Consider the following 21,713-nt stretch of genomic DNA (forward strand, 5'->3'; position numbering starts at 1 on the left):
GAACGATTAACTAACTTTTGAGAAAGTCTAGCGAGCCAGGCCAAATTACATAAATAAATCAGGTGTTAACTACCCTAGTAGGAGTACACTAGCTAATATAACTAGGAATTTGACTATATAGCATAAACATGAAGCTAGTATCACCAACACATGAACCTTAGCCGTTATTAGAGGCAAGGTCGGTGACCAATTCAAAAGCTCCCAACGTAATAACAATAACAACATCACGTACAAGCTCGGTGGATCTTTACACACTGGGCTGTTACTGTGTTACTCCTGATGCCTAACCACAAGGTTATACTCTTGGGGTATAGTTGTAAGTACGCTGGCGTTCGTAACCCACTACTTATTCGCGTATATACACGTGCAGCAAACGTTTCTCCACATAACAACCTTACGACACATGTCGTGTGGCTGCACTTGCAAGATCCTCTTGTTTCCTAACTATGTACCAACCCCTCCACCGAATTTCGTATATAAATGATGTAGCATTTATTTTTTTGTTCATTTGTAAACTTAAAATTACTGCTTGTAGACTCAGCTTAATAAGAAAACTTGTTTTAATTAACAAATTTTGAAACTCAGATATTATTTATCGCATTTTTTAGTTCAAATGTTGAGATAATATTTGTTCAGTGGATTGAATAAATGTTGTTTTTTCTTATGAGGGTAAATGATTTATACTTAGTGATGTGCGTTGAAAGTAAGAAGTGTTTGCCGAAAAAGAGGGTGTGATTTCAGCAGGGATTTAAGTTGCGTTAAATCTAAGCGTAGAAAGGGAAAAAAGGGAGTTATATAAAAAGGTTTCTCAAGGACAATTGAGTTAGATTTGATCTTTTCTATGGCTACATATAGTTTTTTCATAAAATTATACAGACTTGTACGTGATTCTTAACGAAAAAATTTTGATAACAATAATAATTTACATTATTAAGAAAATAAGAAAAAATTTTTGACAGCCGTATTAAAGAATCTGAAATTTATAACCCGACGGTTCATCACTTTACTACTTAGCATTTACAGACATCAAATTTATTCAAGATGACGTACAAAATATTATTTATCATAAAAGAATGTCACTAATTTATTTTCAGTGGATTTCGGGGAGGTAAAAAAAAATTCAATTTTCCCTTTTACACTCAGATAAAAAAAAAATGTAACATGACTTTTTTTATTTGAATTCACGTCAACTAAGTCAAAACCAAATCAAATTTGACTTTTCTTTACTTAAATGAATACAAAGTAGGTTCTTTTTTCCGGAGATAAAGTAACCAAAAGCAAGTCAAAAATAGATGAAGAAATAGTTTGATTTTGACTTTCTTTTGGTTAACTTGACTTACGTAGCATCCATTTAAGTCAAAAAAGTCAAATTTTACTAGGATTCGGGTTTGCTGACTTTAATTTTACGTCAAAAAAACCAAATTTATTTTTTTTTGACCCGGGAAATTTTTGTCTTATTACCTGGCTACGTTTTGCAAAAGAATCTCAAAAATAAAAAAGCATTTGCATCATAAATCTCAAAAATAAAATTTTCAAAAGATGAAGTTAAAGTAATAGTTTGAAAAAATTAAATAAATCCAATTTTTGTACTCGGGCAGTCACGTGTTAACCGGAGATTACTCTTACTAATAATAATTTATACGAGAAAATAGACTAAAAATAATAACGCTCGTATGAAGATAAACCAGACAACAAATTAAGGTAATTATAAACGCAATAAATGATGATAAGTTAAAATTAGACTGAGAACGTGCCTCGGGGCTTGAGTGTTAATCAGCACCAAGAAGTACGTAGACAAGTGTACACGGTATAATATAAGGAAGTAGAACGTGATGACTTTTTGGCTGAATACTGTCGGCGTATCGTGATGCAAACACACGCATATTGTTAACATGTGTAAATTACATATGAGGAATAAAGATGGGGAGATAAAGAGAAAGAGATGTAACAAGATAGAATGATAGTTTCGCGTTAGATGTCGAGTAGACTGCATGAATGACCGTCTGCCATGTTTCTCGCACTCCTCCTTCTGGCTCGCTGCTGCGGAATAAACGTCGTGCGTCATCCCTATGAACTCAGTAAAGTAGTTCAGCCAAGTTGTATCTCGGTTTATGAGACCGTCGCCCAAATGAGTGAGCCGAGACTACCGAATTGAAGACGAAGATGAAGTAGATAGTAAAGTATATGCCACATCACTGTCTGACCAATGCCCTTATGACCTCTCGTCTGGGTTATATGTCGACCTAATTAAATTCTTCTTCCTCTTCGTCTTGTTCCTCTTCTTCTTTATCGTTTTGATTCTCTTTTTACCCTTCTTACTATTTTACCTCTCGAGCTTTTCAATCTTAAAATTGAGTTTCAACCACTTAAACCTAAGAATTGAAAGGAAAACTTGCAGTCTATTTGCCCTGTAGTCTGAGTACATTTTATATATTTTTAAAAAACTTTTTTTATTTCACAATAATTCATTTTCTATAGACATACAACTTTTTTTCTTTACTAAAAACAAAATAAATTGATAAATTAAATTAACTTGTTAACAAATTTATTTATTGCCTTAAAAAATAGTATTTTTTGTGATAAATATTAGCAATAAATTCAAATAAAAATGAGACATATATGGAAGTGTGAACTCCCTGCGGTATAATACCTATAAGTTATAATAATGGATAGTCAACAAAATAAAAATTCAGCGTTTTAACTTTAACAGCCGATCAGGGAGGCTATTTGTCGTGTGTCACATGTTTATTTTACATTTTAAAAATAGCTTGTCTAACTAATAAAACATGATATACTAAATTATATCTTACATTTAAACGCTTTTTCAATATTAATAACTTTAATAATTATATTGAAAAGAAAAAAAAATATTAAAATATAAATTGATTTACCTGATGTTCAAAAGAACTTGCCGTAGTTTGTAATTTAGCAAGAGTACTTTTACAAAGTATTATATACAGAGAAGCCATGTTACATTTTTTCATCATCAAAATAATAACAACAGCAACAACAAAGAGTAGTAGTTCTCGTGTTGCTTACGTTCATAGGTTTTCCCGGGTGCGCAGTAAAACTCCATCTTCGAGTAGACATACGAGGGACTCTGGTCTTAAATTCAAGCTCACTACTAAAATATATACTTACTACTGCGAGAAACACTACTGATGCTAGTATACTCATGTTAGGACTTAAATCACCTGGTCACTTAGGTCGATAAGTCAAATTTATTTCTTTATTATTTTTTATCACTACTTTTTTTTTATGTCAATACATAAATTATATATTTGTTGCAAATTAATTTATTTTTTTTTATACAAAATTTTTCTATAATTATTAATTGCTCTATCAAAGTTAATAAACTGTCGAGTGATGTACATGAAGTTAAATATTAAAAATTACAATCAATAATGTATAACTCAGTTTGCGACCTTAATTGACTTACGCTTTTTTTTTTATATTAAATTATTGTAAAGTATTGATATAAATTTTATGTCAAATTACTGACGATTGAAAAATTTAATTACATGAGTAAAAAAAAATTAACAGTTTGCATAATAAAAACTGTAATTTATTTAATGAATTAGAAATCCAATTAAAAGGTTGTGCATTTTTTATTTTTTTTAATTTTGTAAACTGTTAATTATTCAAAATGCGCGGGTGATGTAATTATAAAGCTAACAGGTAAAAGTTTAAGGATAAAAAACGAGCTATCATCCACTAAATAATCCTTAAGAATATTAAAAAAGTTTAAAGTAAATAACAGGAGAGATCCGTCATCTTAGTTATCTGATAGTTGATGTACCTTAGGTTGCTCGTTGTTTTTCCTCACACCGTGATAAAGAGACAAGGATAAAAAGAATAAAGGAGTTAAAAAAGATAACTAAGTACAGAGGAACTGGCGCAGGTGTGTCGGACGTGGATAATTGGCACGTTAATGGACGTCGACATGCGGATCAAAAGGGGGTATGAGTACTGTTAAAAGCGAGTACGGAATAGAATAGAATGGACTAGTGAGAACCGTAAAACCGTTGAAAAGGCTCATCGTTTATATATGTATCTATATATATTATTCTGCTGGACAATGCATGATAATTATAATAAGTATAATGGTAATGAGAAATTTATGAATTTAGTTCATTTATTTTATTTGTCATTTAAATTTAATTTTTATTATTTTTTTAAATTTTTATTTATTATCTTAATTATCAAAATTTATTACATTCAAATTTAATCGAATTTTTGGTTTTTTACACACTGTAAAAAACCGGAATGTCCAGGCGGTGTAGGTGTTAATTTTCGGTATTAAATTTCAACATCAAAAAACATTTTTTTATTCTAATTTCTATACGTGGAATTTTTTTTACACCAATTTAATATGATCCTAAAGTTAGCAGACAATTCGTAATTTTTTTAATTTTTTTTCAACAAATAAATTACAAAAAAACAAAAACTAAAAATATGCACTTGAAGAAAATACAAAAAACTTCAGATACAAATTTTTTAAATATTTTTTTAAAAATAATTTATTGCTTAAAAAAAAAAAAATCAAAAAATTATTAGACGTCGGCTAACCAGTATCACAAATTAACACCGCCTACTTCAGAGTTATTTCATTTAAATACCGCACGGTGTTGAATCGAGTCCATTTTTAACACCGCTCTTTTTACAGTGTAATTTAAAAGGTTTATAATTGTAATAGACAATTAGAAAAAATAATGGCAAATAGGACTGTAAAATAAACTTAAATTATTAGAAAGTGGATGAAAAAAAAAAACGAAATTATACAATAAAAGAAAATGATTAAGTGACGGGTGTAAATCAAGTGATAGTTAAGAGCGAGGCGGGAGAGAAAGGAAGATAAAAAGGTTGAGGCAGTAACAATCACTGTAACAAAGACAATGAGGACTTCCTGCATACTTACAGTGTACACGAGTACAACGTGGTGCTCTTGACTTCAGTAACCCCTCAGTTATAATTTAACTGAGCGAAACAAAAGACCGCGGGTACGGGAAGAATACACCGCTTCCCGACCTATTTAAATTAATCTTTAACAATCATTCACTTTATATTCATTTTTCGTAATACGTCTTCTGGTTGTTAACATTCTGATAGATTTATTTCAGATATATTATATTATACAATTATAGCAGCGTTATAAAATATTTAAATTTAATTACTGGCGTAGAAAATTTTATTAAAAGTAAAAAAATCAATTAAATGATGAAGAATTAACTAAATAGTTTGGATGAAAAAAGTTTTAGCTGATAGACTGAACAGACAAGTGTACCTTTAGGCGTTTTTCAACAAACTCATTTGCCGTTCGCTTTTTACGCAAAATCGAGTTATTCCATTCTGTTTCGTCGTTGAATTTACTAGGCAATCAAATTACTATAGGGGAGAGATATTGTATCAACTTATACATGTATACATACACAACATATCTCTATATCTATATTTATATTATACAGAAGAGAGGTAAAATACGAAATTTCACATGATCAATCAATTTCTAGGTATGAATGCAGTTTGATTAATGTTGAGATTAATTAAATATTGTGATTATATTGTTCCACTGTTATTTGATAGGCATCCACTTATCGACAATCAATTTTTTATTTAAAATTTTTTTTTTAAACAAATAAATTTTTTAAAAATTTAATTACTAAATAATTAAATACGTAATTTTACTAATATTTAAAAAAGTAAAAATATTCATTATGAATAAATCAATAATAAACCATGTTCTATAAAAGATACTTTTGTTTGATCGACATCTGCCACCGAAAATCAAAAATTCAATGGCATACATCATATCAATATTTTTTTTTTACCATATATGTCTATTTTTTTTTCTTATATTTTCTTTAACCTTTATCTTTTTCTGCACCATCACTATGACGGTATAGAAAATATCCTATCACATATTAATGCTGTCTCTCTCACGTGTGCTCACTCGTACTCACTTTCACACATGTCTGACTCATACTTTCTTCACTTGGTATCATCGTGTCATCGTCTACTTCTACTACTCCCCCATATATACATATATACATTTATTATATTATATATATAGATATATGTATACATATTTTCGTTTTTTTTTGTTTTTTTTCTCATTTTTTGCTACTATACTACTATACTACCCCTACTCAACAAAATTTCAACCCCCAGTGTCTCTGTGTCTATATGTCTTTCTCTTTTTATCTCCCTCGGTCGCACTTGTCTGCGCCACGAGATTATCGGCACATGCGCTTTGTAGATATCATTGCGAACGGCGTGTCAAAACCATTGCATTCTACTCACCAGTAGTACGTTGTGGCTTGCCCGAACGTAACCGTCTTATCTACTAATATATAATAATTACCATAAATATAAATTTGTATACGCGTCCAAAAGTTTACTCAGTTTACTCAGTTTACTTGTGTTTGTTGTCCTTGGTTGCATACATTTATCTCACATTATTAATGGTGTGTTCTATTTGGTTGACATGACAAAGTGCATGATTGATGTGGGATTTTGTTGACTAGTCGACGTGATAAGGTAACGACAAAGTATGTAGCTAGTGAATAGAGGTGATGTTATTACTTGTATTGATAAAAATAGGAGAGTGACTGAAGGACAGAAGGTGAGACACGAATGGGTATGTCATTCTCTGGGGAAATTTTTCCAAGAGTTGACTCTCTCTCAACTTTTTGGAGTTTATTTTGTAGCTAGTGTTGTATAAGAGAACACGAGCTGTTACTCTATTGGGACTTTTCTGCATGACTTTGGGGATGTCTCAGTTACTCTAGGGAGAATCCGAACTAGAACATACAACTTTTTTTTTTTTTTATATTATTTTCAGTGTAATTTATTTCATTTATTTATTACTGTTTTAAAAAAGTTTATTCGTGTATATTTTATGTTAAAATTACTTTTTAAATTAATTTCAACTCATGGACTAATTTTATAAAGTTCTTTGGATTATTTTTTTTTAAATATTTATTTTAATTAATTAAAATCATGTGAATTAAAAAGAAAAAAAGGAATTTTAAAATTAAAAATTTTATTTTTAGAGTACTTAGCATTTACTCATATCTGATTTTAAAGTCAAGAAAGTCACGGGCGTGTACCTTGACTCAGAAAAATTTCTTACTATCACGTGTATACAAATAAATATTTTATCCTTAACTAAAATGAACAATAAAAGCAATTTTGATTGAATTTTTATTAATTATATTAAAAATGTTTCTTCGATAACCATTTTTTTTACACTGAAAAATTTAAAAAAACGTCCACAAATATTTACAGTAATACTTGAAAAAATAAAAAAATTATTATTTGTAACATTTAAAATCTTTTTGGCAAACATTTAAAATTAACGTGATAAAAAATAAACAACCTGTATTTCGTTTAAATTTTTCATATTTTTTAACTCACTGCATTTTATTTAATTTATAAAAAATAAAACACTTGTTGTGAGTGTTTGGTAAATGTAAATAATGAAGTACATCGATGAAAGATACAGAAAAAAAATAAAAAATACAAAGCACGACTTACCGTGCGATAGTTGATGTTTACAAACGTGGAGTGCATACAAACTAAAAAATTTTTTTTTCACCGGGAAACAAGCGTAAAACCGTTTGAAAAATTTTCTCGAGTTAAAAGCCCTGTTTTTTCAAAGCACGTGCAACTTTCTTTGGGAATTTCCACTCTTTACGCTAGACTATTCTTTTTCTACAGACCAACACACACTCTTTTACCTTACGTTACTATTCTCTGTTACTATTTATGCTCTGATAGTTTTACAATAGACTTTTTACCGACTTTTCATTATAAAAACCATCATAAATTTTCTATCAATATAATTACCATTTACTGAGATAATTAATAAACTTATATATAACAATGTATTATATTTTTTTGTTACAGACACTCAGTTTTTCCGTGAAATTTAATAACACTATTGATACAATTAACCGGCAAGTGGGTGTGCAAAAAGTATAAGAAGAAAATCTTGATAAAACGAGCGATTCTTTTCTCGTAAATCCAGTGGCGTAAAAAGTTGTTTAAATAAAAATAATAATGATAATACTGGAGCAATTTAAGTGAAAAGAAAAAGGAAGAAAGTGGTGAAGAAAATAAAATTAAAAAAAATAAAATCTCATTACACTGTCGGCATCTTTTCAGTGGAACTTTTCCAGGAAAGACGAATGCATCGTTTTTCTTACTCCAGTACTCGGATTTTTTTAGTTGCCATCCAAGGACTCAGTAGGCAGAGACGTCGCCGTAGAGTGAATCGCGATAAGTATCCACGACACGTCGCGGTCGCTTCTGACGTCCGTGCAAGACGAAATTGGTCGTCTACGTAAAACCATCGGACAGTCTCGAATTTTTCATTTTTCACTGCTCTACAATTTTCCTCCTATTCTTTTCTGTATGTACATATATATATAAAGTTATATAGCTACGTACTTTACTACAGAACGAGATTTTCTCAGCAATCTTTTCACAATATCCTCTTGTTGGGAAGATCTACAGTCTCTTGAGCACTAGAAATCTTGGCGAACTGACCAAGTAATCTGGCGCAGATAACAACATGTGAATTGTGTATTTCGAGGTAAGATTACATTGAAATATATTTTTATATTACACATGTCTCCTGTACTCTCAATAATGTCTGCTGAAAATATCTCTCATATTTTTACATTAAATAAACAATTTTAAAAACGTCTAAAACGAAATAACAAAAAATAAAATAATGAAAATATATGGATTTGAATAGACGAAATTATTTTTATTTTTTAACTTTTATTTGAATAAAATAACAGACTTCAAATTCACGTAAAAAAAAAATTTTCGAGAGCAAATAATTTTTTATTCTAAAAACACAAAATTTATATATTTTTTACATTTTTCTCCATTAATATAATGGATTTAACTAATTAAAAAAAAGGATGTTCATATATTTTATTTGAATTTATAGGCAACCAATTTTATTCAGCCTTAATTTATAAATATTTATTAAAATTAAAAATAACAACAATATGTATCAAACAAAATGAATAAAATCAAGTAAAACCGAACAGTACGAATATATTTTCTCGTATATGATTTCCTGTCTCTCGCGTGTAATTGCGGGCAGCGGATATCGATCAGTAATAATTTTTCGTTGGGCATTTAATCAACTAGTGAACACGCTCTCGTACCCATGTAATTTAGAGTGTCAGAAAAAGATAAAGAAATATGATATAGAGGGGGCTGTAATCAGAATGAGTAGACAGTATTTTGTTGGGTAATTTACGAGAGCCGCGGGGACAAATAATTTAACTTAAACTTAGCCTTTGTTGACCCACATCCATACTTCAATAACCATTTAACTAAAGTTAAAAATCAAATCTCATAAATTTAAATTCAAAATAATTTTTTATTTTTTTAATTGCAGATACTATCAACATGAAGTCCTGAAACAAGTTGTTGAAATTCTGAATGGTTAAATTCAAATACGACTTTAAAAATGCCTTGATTCGGAATAAAATAAAAATCAAAAACATTTAAAATAAAAAAACGGAAGTTTAAAAAGTGAAAACAATAATATTTGTTCTTGTGTTGCTTTGAAAGAAAGTACAATAATTCAAATATGTACAAACTTTTTCGGCGTGGCTCCGGCCGCATGTTGATATTGTGCGTGGTCATACTGTCACTGCTGGTGTGTTTGTACTACGTAAGTCAGATACAGGCGCCGTCAACGGGTCAAGCGCCAGCGCTTCTTGCAGCACCTGTGGGTGTTAGATACGAGCAACGGTCACCCCTCACTACCCTTGTACCTGACTACAGTGAACAGCCTGACGCGAGAGTTTCAACGTCCAATTGTCCGCTGACACAGCCTCGAAATGCTGACATTGACACCCTCACTGAATTTGCTAAATTTGATTTCCAGGTGAGTCTTTGCAATTTTTTAATGCTTTAATAAAAAAATAATTTACAACGACGGCATTAGGTACCGGCAAATAAATATAAAATTTTCTGGGCTTTATTTTCGTCACCTTTTCAATATTTTATATTTCATTATACGGTTTTTTATTTCTTTGGTAAAATTTTTTTTCCAATGAATTCCACTCGAATACATGCGGAGCGAATAAAATAATTACGAGTACGAGCTGTGGAAAAGTGCGGAGACAGCGGTACACCGAGCTGCAACTCGATTAAACGTCGCCTCGGGCAGCGCCGCGATTCGTTTTAATTACGCGCGGCCGGTTCTGTGGGACGACGTGACACATTGGCGTACGTCGGGAAACTAAACGAAAGGACGAGTCGACTAGGTTGCTCCTACCATTGTCACTGTTGCTACTACTGGTCTGGTACAGCAACAGCAGCAGCTTCTCGTTTAGGTTGTACCCCTTGTTCTGATGCCGCTACCGGCGTTTACGTTCTGCGGAAACGTTTTGTCTCGTCCTGCTATTTTATTAGTACACGTACAAAATACCTATCGTATATTGTATCAAAGAGACATCAAAAGAAAATTTTTCCTCATTATCAAACAAACTTTCATCAAAGTATTTTCAATTTATTTTAATTAAAGAAAATTTACCTTAAAAGTAATGCCTTAGTTTTTTTTAAAAAAGTTTACTGGGAGAAAACAAAAAAGGCTATTTTCTATTTGTAATGTCTTAGTTAAAAACGCAAAGAAAACTGAGCGGAAGTAAGTGCTCTTGAAGACCGTAGTGCCGGCTGTCTTTGTCTTAAGGCCTCGGTAAAATTATTCCAGTTGAGAAGAGCGATTACAGAAAGAACCAGAGAGAAAGAGTATTATATATACATATATCTATACAAGTGTACATAAAGAAGAGTTGAGAGTGAAGGGAGAGAGGTGAATCACCGTGAAAAACGTTGTCGCACGAAAGACGAGCTTTTTACCTTGCAGTCTTACACTCCTTACACCCCTACATCTTTATCATACTCATAGAAATCATATTTTTTTTATTTATTTCTCTCTTGTATTATTATTTTCTTTACCGTGTACTTTTATATACTCTTGCTCTCTTGTCATCTCTCTAGAGCCAAAGCCAGAGCTTGAGTTTTAGTTTGAGTTTGAGCTCGAGCTTGGCATCGTCACTGCGACTGAGAAATGCCGCCTACCCGCCGTGAGCGAAGAAGTGGTACGAATGCAAATTGGCCATACAATTTTCCCAAGCACGGTTCTTTTTCTTGCCCTTATTCTGTCGTACAAGGTACGAGTAAAAATGACGCAACTAAATATTAAACAAGATGACGTACAAACTCGGAAAAATTTATTCACTTTAATTTCCTATTCATAAATAGATAAATATATATATTATATATTTATTTTATTATTACAAGCAAAGATTGGTTTGCATGTACGTCTATTGTAAACTGATGCGCAATTGGTTTAAACAAAATCAATATTATTGCAGTGTTTTATATACATATATATTAACTGAGCTATCGGTTGTAGAGGTTACTGGTTAGTGGACTAAAAGCGATGGTCTACTATGCAAACCACTCCACTCTCGACCCTCTGTGCTCGTGTGCTCTCTTCTCATCTCCACTCTTTGTTAATCGTTTCCCGCACAGACGAGACTGTAATGGGTTGATATGATGTGTCGCTTTATTTGCGTTCGTGTGTGAAAACCCGGCGATCACTAGAAATAGTCCATTTGCTCGATCAATGTTGGACATAATACAACACGTTCACTCGATTAACGAGTTACCCTTTTATATATGTATATATGTATCTAATTGTTTCATATTTACTCGATTACTTTTTTTTTAAACCATATCTTGTATCATGTATGATACAATCTTCTGTATATTCCATTTATTACTCAGCTATTTATCTAAATAACTTTTATCGTTGCAGAAAATTGTATTGATTAGCTTTACTTATGAAATGATAAAACTATAACTGTTTTTAAAACATGATAATAAGTTCGGTAATAGCCAAGTAATTGTTTGTATGTTTGTATATCATAAATATATATATTTTAAAATAGTAACATCGCGTGACAGTTATTCATTTACTGAAAATTCGTAAGGGATTTAAATGTTGAGGACCTCGGGAATAGTTGACCTCGATTCGTACGTCATTTTACAGCACAGGTTGAGTTTTATACCGGAAATTGTTAGTCTCGTGAGGTTAATTCATTTAAATAAAATAAAATTTGAATTTAAAAAAAATAATAATCAGTACTTTTAATGCGATGAAGCAAATATATTTTAATTTCAACGGAATAAATTTTTTGATCATTAAAACTTGAATGAAAAAGAAAATAAAGTAAATGAAGGAAAAATAAGTTTTCAATTTGAGTTTTAAAAGTAGATAATGAAAAAAGTTTATCTTATTGTTTATTGCAAAACTAATTTACAATTGTATATTGGAGATAGTGATAGAGATAGATCAAAGACAGATCTTGAGGTAGAGAATACTGTAGAGTAGAGGAGTGTTGACTATAAACTATACAGACAACACGAGGCAATTTCGATGAATTTCACACGGACCATTCAATCAATTGTATGTTTTAGCACATCTCTTTGCAAAGCAATATAACCGTAAACGTTTGTAATTTTCGTCTATGTAGATTAAGGTTTCACTTCAAAGACTGTTCGAACTAATTGGAAGATGAAGGAAATTTAATACTATTTGATGTTATTACTATTCAATAATTACTAATAGATACATATATATGTGTGTGTGTGTGTGTGTGTGTGTGTGTAAGCTACTTTTTCCTCAATATCTGGTCTTTTGCTCGTTAAGCATTTTGAGGCCCATAGCCTCTGATGTCAAGAGCTACCCCTAGCCTGTGACAAAATTCAACCCCACTAGAGAAGGATCAAAAAAGGCATTAAGACGAATGTAGAAGAGATATTCCGATGGGACTGTCCGACAGGACCCAACGTGACGTCAATTAGCAATCTCACCCTTCCCCTTCGTCTTATTATATTGACCGTCTGTCAAACGCGATTAAATAACCAAGAGGAAATTAACTCGGTTCAGTTTTTAAAGTACATCAATAAAAACTCCGTGAAACGTTAGTTGTTGGTCAGAATCTAAGTGCTTTGTATTAATTGTGAAATTTATTTCGTTTTAAACTATTTATTTTTTTGTTCTTTGTCAAAATTAGTTTTTTTTTTTTTTCGTTTGATAACGACATACTTGGCAGTAGGCTTGTTTTAACTGTTTAAATAGTCATTGAAGTTCGTAATTACACTGCAGGTGATTTAAAAAATAACAGAAATTTTTTTCTTTCCGAAATAAATTCCATTACAAATTAAAAAAAAAAAAAAATAGAATTCACGCTAGATTTGAAAAAAATTTATTTTATCTCTATACCTATCATGATAATCGGTTAAGTATTTTCAAAGGTACTTAACTTTTATTGAAAATGAGAAACGGAGAGAACGATTTCATAAGTGTTCCATTACGGACACTAAAAATATTATTACCTAATAAATGGTAGAGTAAATCACTAATCTCATTGTTATGAATAATTTTTTTCTTTTTAATTTTCCACTAAATTTATTAAATACCGAGAAATCAAAGTGAATTACAACTTTAATATAAAATAAATATTTAATTAAGTTGAAGAACAAAAAAAATTGTATTTCTTATGCTGTTTAATCAAACTTTTGAACCAAGACAATTTGAATCGATTTAACGTTATAGCCATACAATCTTGGCTGTGGTTTTAAAATGAGAATTTAACAGCTTTCCTCTCTCCAACCTTTTGAGCGTATCCGACATGTGGTTTTCTGGAAATAAACTTTAGTGGTGTCCTTGTAGACTGTACAGTAGAGTGCCGCACAACTCCTTAGTGCTTTAAACATTGTAATTTCTCTCTCGAGACTTGGAAACCTCAACGTCTCTCAAATTGCTGCTAACTAAAATATAACCATATATAATGTACATATTTACATATACATATATAAATAATTTCATTTATCGTATATTAGCTGTCAAACGCGGTCAACGTTTGTATAATTCATCTCATATTATATATAACTTACAATATTCCATGTTTGATTATTTACCATAGTAAATTCTGATACCCTGTTATTTGGATAATTTATTTCGGAATTACTATTTGAAACTACTGAAGCCGTATTAAACTGATCTGTCATATTATGTATACATATTTTATGTCAATTGTAACATCAAGTGCTTTGATGTACAATATTTAATTGAGGATATTAGATACTGTCATATATTTATTGACAAATTTAATGAATAATTATAATTATGCATCAAATATTTGATTATTATACCCTTTATTTCAAATAAGTATTTAATGTCAGCACCCAGAGGAAAAATAATTAATTTAAAAAATATTCAAATAAAACGATTATCGGCTGGCGAGTGTCATAAATTTTGATCTCAAAGCATTTGGAAAAAAAACATAGTTTTTTATTTTTTATTTTTTTTTTTTACTAAAATTGATGAGTGCCCAGTTTTATCTGACCATTTTCTAAATATCGTTTTTTAAATTATTAATAATGATGATGAATAAAAATATTTAGTTTATTTTTATCTCCATTTTTGTTCCGGATCCATATTTATGAATATTAAACACTCGATTTTTATTTAGTATACAAAGAACTGTATAAATATCGAGATTGCTTGAAAAAAATTGAATCACTGAATATTAAAATATTTTTTTTTTAATATTGATATTATTATTTATTTTTTTATTTTTTTTTTCAAATCGTTGACAATCGTATTCAACAAATGCCCAATTAATTTCACATGAATTATTTATTTATTCCAGTGGCATAAAAAAATTAACCTTTACTAAAATTTTATTACAGTCAGTTCTTGCTGTACTTTTTATATAATCACGGGATTAACATCAAAATTATAATTAATTAAAAAAAAAGTTATGACTTAAATCCAATAAATTATTCAACAAGCAGGGAATCTTGTTGAATAATGAAATCATTAATAATTTACTGAGATATCAAATCCTGATCAGTGCTAGAAACAAAAAAAAAAATTAAAGCAGAATAGTATTTGAGTACATTGTCATTGAAATAGTAGATATTATCACAAACGGATATTGTGTGAATTGTTATTGCTGTTGTATCGTTCAAGTTATAAAAGCGTAATGTATAAGGATTCAAGCTCTCGTTCTCCTCGACACTTTTGCTTACCCAGCACTCATGGGATTTCCTTTTATTAGCTCGAGAGCCGGAGAAATTGAAGGAGGTAAAAATCGAGTATTAAAAAAATGAAAATGAAAACGATAGTGAGAAGCATCTATTGTTCGATTATGATGAACAAAGCCATTTGAATTATTCCATCAAGACGAACAATAGAATAACTTGAGTCCGTTTCATAGAATTTTTAACGATGCCTTTACCTCAATCACCACTTTTCTTAGATTTACGATCCCACTTTTTTCCATTGACGATAAAATAAAATAACGTGGAAAAACCAGTCCCAACTTATTCTTCAGTCAAGATATAAATTCTTCCTTCACTATATTCTTCCACCTGCTATGGTATTTTATATTATATATCTATGTATGTATGCATGTATATATCTGTAGATAATGATATACTTTTATATAGCTGAGAATAAGATCGTCGACTTGTTCGGAAACGTCTGATCTCTCCTTAGCTCCTTGTTCTTCGTATTGAAGATATCTTTGACGATTTATCACTGTGTATGATACTAAAGCCAGAATATTTCTTACATTTTAAACTTTTTTCCCTGACAATTTTCTACAGACATGTATAGATATCTACATATGTATTGGAGTCTTTTCCATCTCATAAAATCTACAGTAATGTCTTCATTTTTAAACTTTTTTTACTTCTCCATCTCCGCATCTACGCTCGTTGTCTTCCAAGTTATCTTCCTTTTCTTTCATCAGTTTTTCGCTCGACTTCTCGACGGTTTCCTTCATGGCAACGACGAAAAACACAGAATAATAAAACGATTAAGCGAACCGAGACGACATTCGTGTTCATAATTTTCGCCTGACTTGCTTTTTCCTTGTCGTTATACTTAGCAAACCATTTCTTTAATAAACTCAAATATAACAAAAACAATATTTATATATACATTACGTAAAGCCATTCTGCTAAATGTATCATTTGCTTTTTTTTTTTTTTTCAATGTGATTTATTTTAACCGCTGTTTTATCCTACTAAACCGCAGAGGAAAAATAGTCTTGTAAACAACGCTTACATGACTGAAAGTATATCAAGTTATAAACATATTTTTTGTTAAATTTATTACAAAAAAAAATTTTTCTGAAAATTACTATGACTGAACAAAATATGTAGAAAGGGTTGAAGATTATAGTGATTCCTCCTTTCTCAAGAGTGAAATATTACATATGCGATAATAAAAATTACTTTGTCACAGGCAATATTTTACTAACATTTGTCCTATTAAATCAGAAGGGACAAAGTCATTTTTATAACGTCAACTTCATTTCACTACATTAATTTTAATATTTATTTGAATTCTTATCATTATTTTAATTAAAATCATAATTTATTTAATTTTTTAATCATTATTTTAATATTTTAATTCGAACAAGTAGTTGTTGTTAGTTTGCATTTTAATTTTTAGAAATTAGTAAAAAAATTTTATTTACTATGGATAATAATTTTTTTATTAAAAAAAGTATTTTTTACTATCCACCGCAAGTGCTATAAATTTTAGTATTATTTTCCCTCGTGCGAAAGAAAATTTAAAGCATTTTCATTTTATCGTCAGACTTGATTATTTAAATTAATCAATTTTCTAAAAGCATCTCGATCCGATCTGTCGAGGTAGTACACCGACACTTGACACAAAATAAATTTCACCAGTCGCCCTTGACTTCAATTAGAATTTTTTTTTATTTTTTCCATCTATCAGTCATCCTCCCTTTACTTCACTGCTATACGGGCTCTTATTGGCTCACTAATACTCTCCCGAATCACCCTTCTCTACTATTAATACACCGCATTATATACATTATATATGATGTACACTTCTTACGGTTACTCGACGTAGACGTCTTTACTCTCATGATTCACGAAAGCTTGCACTCTGTCGAAGTGAAGCTAAAGAGCCCTATAAAGAGCCCAGAACTGTTTGCTGGATAATGCAGTTCTGAGACTCTTAGAAACGCCTCAAAGAAGAGCACTTGCTTTTGTTCTACTCTTAATCTACTGTTTCATCAATAAACTCAAAAAAAGCTTTCCTTTAATCTTGAATTTTTTAAAAATATGGAATCCATTAAATATTCTGACATAAAAGCCATTAACTACTTTCACATATTCCATTTAAAAATATATAAAAATAATAATAATAAATGGCGGGAAATAATTTTATTAAAAATAAAAACACGTCATTGTTGAAGAGTATTTGATTTTCCAAGGGGCATTTACTACTTCACTCGATCCAATCATTCTTCTTTCAATGAGCCTCTCAAATATCTTTTTATATCGCTTGAAAGACGACGATCTATTTTCCACATTATTTTTTTTTCACTTTTATTTCGTGAAAACGTTCTTGGTCCGACTTTCTTTCACCAGCATCTGCCTTACTTTTACTTATGTTAGAGTATCTTTTCGCCACACCCCTTTATCTCACACAACAATAAATACGTATCCACACACACCCACGTATACATATGTACACATACATAAATATACATATACATATATACGTCAATAGTGTCGATACAAAACCAATATCTAGAATCTAGATGCATCTCAACATTGACGTCGTTGAAAGAATATACCAAGTGCATCGAGCTTTTAAAGAAATTGAAAATACTATGACAGTACTTACTCGATATATTTTTCTTCAGCACTCGAATTTAATACTCACGGATAAACATTATCCTCAATACTATTTCAAATTTAATTTTAAACTGTTTTTAAAATATATACGTATTTTATCAATCAATAAAATATTATTTTTTCAACTTAAATTAATAAATATGTATAATATATAAGTGAGAGCTGCCCCTACTTAAAATTGTGATATTTTTTCTAACAATTCAAATTTTGGTTTCTTCAAAAAACTAAGCTCTCCTTTAAATAAAAATTGAATATTTTAAAGCTACACATAAAAAAAATAGTAGTTGCTACAACAGCAGCTGTAGTTGAGGTTACTTTGAGTTGAAGTAAAGAAATGCCAACTTGGAATAACCCCAACTACATTTGTAATAAAATCAGTACTATTTATGTAGTATCCTTTACCACATATTAGAGTCCTCGCAATTACAAATGTTTTATATTGTGGTTAGGAGAGCTACAATTTTTCTTCCGTGTATGATCAGAATTTTTTAAATTCGAGCACAATTCACACACCCCTAATATACGTAATATATTTATATTCCCACGATTAAATGTAAAAAAAAATTAAAGTTTTAAATTAAAAGAGTGAGGCAATAATATCGTTTGATTTTTTCTCGCGTGTACAAACGACCGGTTCTACGCGCCATCGAGCATGTCACGAGGGTTACTCAAGAGACTATTCAATCCCGAGATTCAAGAGAAGAGAGTTCACTATTTAAAATAGTAGTAAGATTGTATGCTCACTCCATATACATATATATAAATATATATGCACATATAAACGCGTACATGGACACATGAGAATAGCCAAGTGGAATTCGGGCTGAACTTTAGCTCTAGTGGTTCTCCCCTATACCGTGTGGTCAAAACTTGTGCCCATGATCAAATGAAACACAAAAGTTCATGACAGTTGGAGTTGATCCCTTTTGTGATAGCGTTAGCTCAAATGATCTACATATCAAACAGTTACTTGTTAAAAATCAAGGGTTCATATATCAAATTTTAAATTATATATTTATTTGCATAATCAGATTTACATTGAGCTCCAATCAAATTTATTTTTTAGTCAAAATATTATTATTTATTTTTCATAGTTTTTGATAATAACTTTATAAGATAATTTAATATCTTAATATATAGATAAATATATATATTATTATATTGCGGTTAAAAATATATCACATACATATGTGTGCTAATACTTTGGGAATTTTTCCAATAAAGCCTGGTTGTCCGGACATTTCTTTCATAACCGATGGAATTTATTACCGCATACTTCCTCGACCTTTGGAATCTTCGATAAATTTTTTTCATCAAAAGCTACTTTTTATCTAACACTTCTGATATAACTAATAAAAATTTTTTATTCTTTACAATTTCTTATAAACTTTCGAATTCGTTCACGATATTTTTATTTATTTGCTAGCGCCAGTAACTCAATATTATGAAGTTTATTTCCATTACTCAAATTTATCAAATAAAATTTTTGAAAAAAAATATTAAATTTCTTCAAGACAAGATTTCATTTCATATTTTTTTATATCAAACTTATATTCAAATAATTAAACTGATTCGTTCTTTGAAAATATACCATACAAAATGAAACAAAAATAATAATAAAAACTCGGGTATATTTTTATTTAATTCTTCTTTCCGGAAATACTTTTAATTAAAAAGTTATAAGAGTTTAATTATATATTTTATTTAACTTCAAATGAATTTAACGAGTTCACTATTTCCTACTATAGAAATTTTAAAAAACAAAGTAACAATTTTTCAACTTGAAATTTTTTTACAAAAAAAAAAAAAAAATTAACCGACAGATCGATACATCGGCAAAAAAAATTGTTTACATTACAAAAATAATGTTTGTGGATCCTAAAAAATTCTGTGTCATCACAAACTTTTAGCGCTGGAACACACACACACACACACACGTGTCACTCAATTTTTCCCGCATATTTTTAACATGGCTTAACATGAAGCTTTACATCCATCATGTAAATAAATAATAATTCTTTTGATGTTTTCTCCCAAGTGCTGTGGAGACGAGCCCGAGAGAATTGAACGCCGTTGAGTCGGGAAATTACTCGGGGGGGCAAACACGGAGGGATGAAAAAGGGCTCGAGGGTTCCGTGGGTTGGTTAAGGTTGTGGGGGGCTTGCAGCGTCCACTCGAGTGAATACCCCCAGCAACCCAGAGATCACCGGCGTCCCTGCGGAGAGAAGAAAATAAAGACTGGGGTGTGTATAGAATATGTCGGTTGAGGGACTAGAGATTTTATATAAGAGCCAAGGGGGATAAAGTTCCCTCTACTCGCGCTCGCGTCCGGAACGCGTCTTATCGGTCTCGTTGTGAGAGGCTAGAGTAAAGAGAGGGCTAAAGTAGTACTGTACGCAGTGGAGGGTAGTGAGGGTTTTTATGAAAGCTCGCTGAGAGCCTGAGACAGCAGAGAAGTGAGGGTTACTCACAACCTACTACAAGATATATAGAATGCCTTAAAAAGAGGGATGATACGTTTCCATGTATTTTTATATTTTTTTCATCCTTCATTTTGTCCATTTTATTATTATTGTTATTATTTTTTATATTTTTTTATTCTCTCCTCTACCTGTGCTTATTATATCCCCTTGTATTGTCTGGGTTTTATTCCTTTTTCTCAGTTTCATCCCCTTTGCCAGCCGGCTCGATATGAGAAAGCTCGTGTTGTTCAACGATGCGACGATTAACGAGCTTAGAGAGGCGACAGCCATTGTATACATATACAATATAATATATAGATATAGATATATATGTGAACATATATAGCCGGCGAGGATATTTATATCTATTCAGCGGCTTTAATTGACTTATGTGTCTTCGTATCCTTGTGCGAGACTGCTTCGATTCTAAGAAAACTAATTAAACTCTGCAATATTTTTTTTTTATTATGTGTAAATAATCAGCTTTATTTTTACTATTTTTCTTGTCATTATAATAATTGTTTGATAAGTGGTATAATTAGTGAGTCGTTATTTATGGGCAGCGATGCATGAGGTTGGTGTCATCACTCGTCATTGCTGAGATAACATAAACCCGTCAGCCAAGATTCTGACGTACGACTAAAGTCATTTCGTATCACATATGAGCTAGAATTATTCAAAAATAAATTTCATGATTATCATCATTTTTTTTCCAAAATAATTTATTCGGGATTTAAATTTATTTACAAAAAATAATTTTATTAAATCGTTGTTTTGAATAAAATTCAAATTTCCGATAGTAAAAAGGTGAAGAAAAAATAAAATAATAATTTTTAGCATCTGCGCGCATCTCATTCGTCTTCGATTTAGCAGGCTTTCAATTTTCTGTAGGCTAGAGGGCGTGGTCCTTACCACCCCGGAACTCGCGTGATATCGTGAGTCTTGATAAGCTATGCACTCCGTCGTGCTTTGCATTATTACATTTTTAAAACCCGTAAGAAGGAGCGAGGGAGTGAGGGGTAGGAGAGTTAACAAGAGATAGGCTTTCAGCAAAAAAATAAAAATATAAAGCAAGAGATTAATAATAACTAAGGGGAGGAAAAAAAATTAGTCGGAAGTATATTAAAAGAGAATGATTAAAGGTATTATACCCTCGGCTGTTTCGTAAATCACCCAGCTTCCTGTTAATATTTTAATTTCTTTATTACACTGAAATAATACGTGAAAACGGCAATTAATCAAATTTATATTTATAATACCGTTGAATATTGCATAGCACGCAGCTTAAAAAATTTATTTGTTTGTATTATGTTATTTGATGCAAAATTGCTATATCAATATAAATATATATGTACATAGAATTAAAAAAAAATTTATTAAAAAAATTTTATTTGCTAATAAATATTGACATGAGTTTTAAAACCAAATATTCGAGAGATCAAAATATTTAGTGAG

The 21,713-nt window shown here is 30.5% G+C and overlaps 1 protein-coding gene across 6 annotated transcripts in view; it reads left to right on the forward strand.

Annotated features, from left to right (window-relative positions):
- The window catches only part of LOC103573372 (alpha-mannosidase 2), an 88,402-nt gene that overhangs the window by 27,072 nt on the left and 39,617 nt on the right, over positions 1–21,713 (forward strand). For 4 of the 6 annotated variants that reach the window (XM_053739630.1, XM_053739636.1, XM_008552437.2 and 1 more), the window contains 2 exons: positions 7,909–8,596; positions 9,422–9,916. In XM_053739630.1, the coding sequence (XP_053595605.1) occupies positions 9,617–9,916 (300 nt within the window). In that variant the 5' untranslated portion in view covers positions 7,909–8,596; positions 9,422–9,616. Of the gene's footprint in view, positions 1–6,322; positions 6,538–6,596; positions 6,623–7,908; positions 8,597–9,421; positions 9,917–21,713 lie in introns of those variants that run through there. The other 2 variants (XM_008552438.2, XM_008552439.2) reach the window with 2 other exon arrangements.

The sequence above is a fragment of the Microplitis demolitor genome, chromosome 1 (assembly GCF_026212275.2).
Source record: "Microplitis demolitor isolate Queensland-Clemson2020A chromosome 1, iyMicDemo2.1a, whole genome shotgun sequence".
NCBI classification, from domain to species: domain Eukaryota; kingdom Metazoa; phylum Arthropoda; class Insecta; order Hymenoptera; family Braconidae; genus Microplitis; species Microplitis demolitor.